Raw genomic sequence first — 7,500 nt, forward strand, 5'->3', positions numbered from 1 at the left:
CAACTTGTTCTCGTTATTCTTGTTGTTGTTGTTGTTGTTGTTGTTGTTCTGGTAGTGTTCGCATGGAGTGTTGTTCTGGTTGTTCTTGTTTCAACTTGTTCTCGTTATTCTTGTTGTTGTTGTTGTTTTTGTTGTTGTTCTGGTAGTGTTCGCATGGAGTGTTGTTCTGGTTGTTCTTGTTTCAACTTGTTCTCGTTATTCTTGTTGTTGTTGTTGTTTTTGTTGTTGTTCTGGTAGTGTTCGCATGGAGTGTTGTTCTGGTGGTTTCTTGTTTCAACTTGTTCTCGTTATTCTAGTTGTTGTTGTGGTGGTGGTGGTGGTGGTGTTGGTGGTAGCAGTAGTGTTTGCATGGAGTGTTGTTCTGGTTGTTCTTGTTTCAACTCGTTCTCGTTATTCTTGTTGTTGTTGTTGTTTTTGTTGTTGTTCTGGTAGTGTTAGCATGGAGTGTTGTTCTGGTTGTTCTTGTTTCAACTCGTTCTCGTTATTCTTGTTGTTGTTGTTGTAGTTTTTGTTGTTGTTCTGGTAGTGTTCGCATGGAGTGTTGTTCTGGTGGTTCTTGTTTCAACTTGTTCTCGTTATCCTTGTTGTTGTTGTGGTGGTGGTGTTGGTGGTGGTGGTAGTGTTCGCATGGAGTGTTGTTCTGGTTGTTCTTGTTTCAACTTGTTCTCGTTATTCTTGTTGTTGTTGTTGTTGTTGTCGTTTTTGTTGTTGTTCTGGTAGTGTTCGCATGGAGTGTTGTTCTGGTGGTTTTTGTTCAACTTGTTCTCGTTATTCTTGTTGTTGTTGTTGTTTTTGTTGTTGTTCTGGTAGTGTTCGCATGGAGTGTTGTTCTGGTTGTTCTTGTTTCAACTTGTTCTCTTTATTCTTATTGTTGTTGTTGTTGTTCGCATGGAGTGTTGTTCTAATTGTTCTTGTTCAACTTGTTCTCGTGCTTATTGTTATTGTTTTTGTTGTTGTTGTTCTTCTTCTTCTTCATTTTCTTGTGCAAGTGAATATATTTTGCTCTGCCGATGTTTTTTTTTTTTTTAATGTAATTATATATCTACATTCTTTTTACGTGTATTAAGCGATGATCTACATGCGTGTACACGCAAACGAGGTTCAGGCACTAGCAGGTCTGCATACATAATTATTGACCTGGAAGATCGGAAAAATCTCCACCCTTTGAATGCAGTGAGATTGCTTTTGTTGTCATGAAACCGTAGGAATCCTAAGATGCGTTTAAACGATAGACTTCGATGCTCCCACGTCGTTGGACTCATGAGGAAGTCGAGGAAGTTCCATAGTCCACGTCCTCAGCCAGTTTGCTGGTGTCACCCTATCGTCTGTCGATATGTCTGAGTCTCTCTCTCTCTCCACTGTTTGCTGGTGTCACCCCATCGTCTGTCGACATGTCTGAGGTCTCTCTCTCTCTCTCCACTGTTTGCTGGTGTCACCCCATCGTCTGTCGACATGTCTGAGGTCTCTCTCTCTCTCCACTGTTTGCTGGTGTCACCCCATCGTCTGTCGACATGTCTGAGGTCTCTCTCTGTGTGCACTGTTTGCTGGTGTCACCCCATCGTCTGTCGACATGCCTGAGGCCTCTCTCTCTCTCTCTCTCTCTCGCCACTGTTTGCTGGTGTCACCCCATCGTCTGTCAACATGTCTGAGGTCTCTCTCTCCACTGTTTGCTGGTGTCACCTCATCGTCTGTCGACATGTCTGAGGTCTCTCTCTCTCTGCACTGTTTGCTGGTGTCACCTCATCGTCTGTCGACATGTCTGAGGTCTCTCTCTCTCTGTGCACTGTTTGCTGATGTGACCCCATCGTCTGTCGACATGTCTGAGGTCTCTCTCTCTCTCTCGCCACTGTTTGCTGGTATCTTTTAAAAAATTTATTTCTATTTATTATTATTTATACTTTTTTTTTCTTTTTTAAAAAAATGAATTATCTTTTTTTTTTCTCTTTTATATATTTTTTTCTTTTCTTTTTTTTTTTTTCTCAAGGCTTGACTAAGCGCGTTGGGTTACGCTGTTGGTCAGGCATTTGCTTAACGGATGTGATGTAGCGTGTGTGGATTTGTCCGAACGCAGTGACGCCTCCTTGAGTTACTGATACTGATATTGATGCTGGTGGTGTCACCCCTTCGTCTAGTCCGACATGTCTGAGGTCTGTCTCCATCTTTTATTTATATTGTATTATATTGTGTTGTGTTGTGTTGTGTTTCATTTAGTACCTACTGTTGTGTGAGATAACCCGGGTGCGTCGTGACTTGACTGACTGGCGTGTTTTTTTTTTTGTTTTTTTTTTTTTTTTGTGCGGGTGGTTTTAGACGTGGATGAGTGCACCAAAGATAAGCCTTGTGACGCCGTGGCCACCTGCACCAACACCCAGGGTAGCTTCTACTGCACCTGCAATTCCGGGTATCGCTTGGACAGTCAAGACCCCACTGCTTGCAGAGGTGAGCCACACAGCAAGCCAAGCCACGTTGTGTTGTGTTGTGTTGTGTGCGTGTAACTAGTTACACTGTGTTGCGTTGCGTTGCGCTGCATTGCGTTATGTTGCGTTGTGCTGTGTTGTGTTGTGTTACACTGTGTTGTGTTGCGTTGCGTTGCGTTGTGTTGCGTTGCGTTGCATTACGTTGCGTTTCGTTGCATTGTGTTGTGTTGTGTTGTGTTACACTGTGTTGCGTTGAAATATACTGTGTTGTGTTGCGTTGTGTTGTGTTGTGTTACACTGTGTTGTGTTGTGTTGTGTTACACTGTGTTGTGTTGTGTTACACTGTGTTGTGTTGTGTTGTGTTGCACTGTGTTGTGTTGTGTTACACTGTGTTGCGTTGCGTTGCGTTGCGTTGCGTTGCGTTGCGTTCCGTTGCATTGTGCTGTGTTGTGTTGTGTTACACTGTGTTGCGTTGTGTTGTGTTGTGTTGTGTTGTGTTACACTGTGTTGTGTTGTGTTACACTGTGTTGTGTTGTGTTACACTGTGTTGCGTTGTGTTGCGTTGTGTTGTGTTGTGTTACACTGTGTTGTGTTGTGTTACACTGTGTTGTGTTGTGTTGTGTTGCACTGTGTTGTGTTGTGTTACACTGTGTTGTGTTGTGTTACACTGTGTTGTGTTGTGTTACACTGTGTTGTGTTGTGTTGTGTTACACTGTGTTGCGTTGCATTGTGTTGTGTTGTGTTGTGTTACACTGTGTTGTGTTGTGCGGTTGGAGAAGCAGAGACATTGATTTTTTGAACATTTTCAAACAACGAATAACTGACTGTTTCCACCAAGACTGGCATATAGAATTGAATGGCGAGTGATCGCTTTGTGACGTATCTCTCATTCGAGTGCAATTTTAGAGGCAGAGAGAGAGAGAGATTAATGTCATTTACTGTAGCCAAATTTAGACAAACATTAACTAGACCCAGGTTTAGGTTATGTGAGATGAATATTATTAACAACAGATATTCTCAAAAACCAGATAAATGTCCATTTTGTGACCACACCGAAACCGAACATCATTTCCTTTTTGATTATCCACGTTACTCCGCTTTAATCAAGAGATAAATAAATACATTGTAAAGCATTGTAGAAACAGACGTCATCAAACTCTAGCTTACTTATTACAGAACGAAGATACTCTATGTCTGAGAGCTTTCGCGATGTACACAGTTTTTACGCCTTAAGATTGTAAGATCAGTTGCTTACACTCCAATAGTATGTATGATTGATGTATTGTATGCATTGATGCAATGTCTTTTTGATTTTCTCCTCTTTTTTTTGTCATTTTTTTTCCCTTCATTAACTCAATACGGCCAGTCCTCTCTTCTCCTCTACACAGACCCCTCGGATGTCCAGTGGGTGTCTGAATGACCCAACCTTTAGCTTCCGTCGTCAGAATTGTGGTATTCTTTGTCAACATTCACGTCTTCAGTATAAGAGCCTTCCGCTTGCAATATTTTGATGATGGTAATTGGTGTGAAACGCTGTTAACGTCGTCTCTTTCGCCGTTCGTATGGAAAGAGTTAATTTTGTGTAACTCAGTTTGTGTACAGGTCGGTGGCCTCACGAGTTAAACCAGTTCAGAGTTCCCTCTCTTTCTCTCTGTCTCTCTCTCTGTCTCTGTCTCTTTCTCTCTCTCTCTTTTTCTCTCTGTCTCTCTCTGTCTCTGTCTCTCTCTGTGTCTCTCTGTCTGCCTCTCTCTCTCTGTCTCTCTCTCTCTCTCTCTCTCTCTCTCTGCCCCAAGGAAAGCGCGTAGCCACATAGCATCGCCACACCCTTCTTCTTCTTCTTCTTCTTCTTCTTCTTCTTCTTCTCCATCCTCCATCTTCTCCACCTCCTCCTCCTCCTCCTCGTCCTTCTTCTTCTTCTGATCGTCGTTATCACGATCGTCATCATCATCATCATCATCATCATCATCATCATCATCTGTTGTGTTTCAGACATCGACGAGTGTGCAGAGTGGACGGACGAATGTGAGCAGACGTGCACCAACACGGATGGCGCTTACACATGTGGCTGTCTGCCAGGCTACACTCAGAACAAAGTGAACACCTTCCAGTGTGACAAAGGTGTGTATAAATCCTCGCTTGTTTCACTCGCACACCCCTCCCCCCACCACCCATCCACACACACCCCCACCAACTCCTCCCCCCGCCCCCCTCGCCACTTCCCGCCCTCCCCACTCCTCCCCCCCCCCCCACATACACCCACATACACACCCCCCCTCTCCCTCCCTCCCTTCCTTCCTTCCTTACTTCCTTCCTTCATTCCCTCCTCCCATACTTCCTTTTTTCCCTCCTCTCTTCCTTCCTTCCTTCCTTCCTTTTCTTCCTTCCCTCCTTCCTTCCCTTCTCCCTTCCTTCCTTCCCTCCTTTCGTCCCTGCCCTCCTTCCTTCCTTCCTTTATTCCTTCCTTCCTTCCTTCCTTCCTTCATTCCTTCCCTCCTTCCTTCCTTCCTTCCTTCCTTCCCTCCTTCCCTCCTCCCTCCCTCCCTCCCTTCCTTCCTTCCTCCCTCCCTTCCTTCCCTCCTCCATCCCTCCCTCCCTTCCTTCCTTCTTTTTTTTAAAATTTTAATTTAATTTTATTCTATTCTATTTTATGTTTACCATCCACTCGTCACAGAACAAATAGACCCATGCGAGAACATCACCAACTCCTGTTCTTACGCATGCACGAATGAAACTGGTGTGGCCCAGTGTCTGTGTCCCAGTGGCTTCACATTGACGGCCAACAAGACCAGTTGCGAAGGTATGTTACGATGTGGTATGGTGTGGAGTGTGGAGTGTGGTGTGGAGTGTGGATTGTGGTGTGGTGTGGTGTGGTGTATGGTGTGGGGTAGGGTGGTGTGGGTTGCGTTGTGTTGCGTTGCGTTGCGTTGCGTCGCATTGTATTGTATTGTAATCTATTGCTGCTTTTTTTTTTTTTGCTTTTTTTTTTTTTTGCCACAACCAGATTTTTTTTTCTGTGTGACTCAAATCACATACAGCACAAATTGAAAAACAACAACAACGGGAACTGTCGATATTTTTAATTTGATAATGACGACAAAACCTCACCACTCACAATTTGAAAAAAAAAAACTAAAAAAAAAAACTGGAACAATCGATATTTGAATTTGATGATGACGTTGAAACCTTACCACTCGCAACTTCAAAAAACTGGAATATTCAGTATTTTGTACTTAACTTTTGATGATGATGATGATGACGACGATGACGAAACCTTGCCACTTTTTTTTTTTTTTTTTTTAATTTCTTCTACTTCTTCTTCCAGATATTGACGAGTGTGCGGAGAAGATCTGCTCCCAAAACTGCGAGAATTTCGATGGCGGTTTCAACTGTTCCTGCTATGTGGGTTACAAGCTGGATGCTGACAAAGTGACTTGCAGTGGTAGGTTGGGGCTTCGCTGGAATTGTTTGGACTTGTTTGCTGTTAAACATGAAGTGTGTCTATCTATCTATCTATCTATCTATCTATCTATCTACCTACCTATATATCTATCTATTATATATATATATATATATATATATATATATATATATTACATACATATATATAGAGAGAAAGATACATAATAGATATGTGTATATATATATATATATAGAGAGAGAGAGAGAGAGAGAGAGAGAGATTACACATAATAGATAGATAGACAGACAGACAGACAGACAGATAGATAGATAGATAGATAGATAGACGTATGTATAAAAATACATATATATTGTTTGTGAGTGGGAGGGGGAGATGGAGGGGGGTGGATGGTGTGTGGAGTGGAGACAGTCGGCGTTAGGGATGCGGTGTCTGTGTATGTGTGTGTGTGTGTGAAATTTTCTTTGCCTTTTCTTCTCTCTCTCTGCCTCTCTCTTTCTGTCTGTCTGTCTGTCTCTCTCTCTCTGTCTCTCTCTCTATCTGTCTCTGTCTGTCTCTCTCTGTGTCTCTCTCTGTCTCTCTCTCTCTGTCTCTCTGTCTGTCTCTCTCTGTCTCTCTGTCTGTCTCTCTCTGTCTCTGTCTGTCTCTCTCTCTCACTTTCTCTCTCTTTCTTTCTTCTTTCTCTCCCCCTCCGTCCCTCCCTCGAGGGTTAGATGTAATAAAAGATTAAAACAAAACAAAACAAAATCCAAAAAAAAAGAAGAGAAAATAAATAAATAAACAAATAAAATACAACAGTTCTGCTTTTTTTCCCATCCACTTAAGTAATAACCCCACGTGAAATAATAATTCTTAAAAAAAAAAAAATAAAAAAATATAAAATTCGTTTCGTTAATTTTCCGTTTCCGTCTTCTCTCTCCCTCCCTCCCCCCACCCCCACCCACACACACACTAAACACACACAACCCACCCCCACACTATATACTACACTACACACACACACACACACACACACACACACACACAAACACCCCACAAACAGCCTGCCCTCCGAACACCTTCGGAGACAACTGCGCTCAGACGTGCGACTGCCGAGGTCGTGGCACGTGCGACAGCGTCCGAGGCTGCCTGTGCAACAGCGCCTGGACCGGCCCCACGTGCACGTTGGACGTTGATGAGTGCTTGTCCCAGCCCTGCCCGGACGAGCAGATCTGCGTCAACACCAACGGCTCCTACGTATGCAACTGCCCTGACGGCTTCGCCAAGATCAACGACACTCACTGTGATGGTAGGGTGGTGGTGGTTTTTTTTTTTTTTTTTTTTTTTTGAAGGGAGGGTTGTTGGGGGGGGGGGGGGAGGGCGTGGAGGGTTAGGTGGAGGGGTGGTGGTGTCAGAGGGGGGGGGGGGAATTGGGGGTCCTGGGGGTGGAGGGTTTTTGAGGGTTGGGTGGGGGTGGGGGTGGGGGTGGGGGGGGGTTCGTTTGGTTTGGTTTGGTTGGTTGGTGGGTAGGTGGGGAGGTTGATTGTTGAATGTTTGGCTGGATTGTTAACTAGTTGGCTGGTGTATTATTGGTTGGGTACCTAATTGGCTGGCTCGCTGGTTGGTTGGTTGGTTGGCTGGATGGTTGTTTGGCTGGTTTGGCTGGTTGGTTGGCTGGTTGCATGT

General features: G+C 43.9%; 1 protein-coding gene across 1 annotated transcript in view; it reads left to right on the forward strand.

Moving 5' to 3' along the window:
- The window catches only part of LOC143276674 (uncharacterized), a 66,180-nt gene that overhangs the window by 20,778 nt on the left and 37,902 nt on the right, over nt 1-7,500 (forward strand). The window contains exons 17-21 of the mRNA XM_076581303.1: nt 2,311-2,439; nt 4,407-4,535; nt 5,089-5,214; nt 5,740-5,856; nt 6,878-7,123. Of these exons, the coding sequence (XP_076437418.1) occupies nt 2,311-2,439; nt 4,407-4,535; nt 5,089-5,214; nt 5,740-5,856; nt 6,878-7,123 (747 nt within the window). The remainder of the gene's footprint in view (nt 1-2,310; nt 2,440-4,406; nt 4,536-5,088; nt 5,215-5,739; nt 5,857-6,877; nt 7,124-7,500) is intronic.

The sequence above is a fragment of the Babylonia areolata genome, chromosome 32 (assembly GCF_041734735.1).
Source record: "Babylonia areolata isolate BAREFJ2019XMU chromosome 32, ASM4173473v1, whole genome shotgun sequence".
Classification (NCBI taxonomy): Eukaryota; Metazoa; Mollusca; class Gastropoda; order Neogastropoda; family Buccinidae; genus Babylonia; species Babylonia areolata.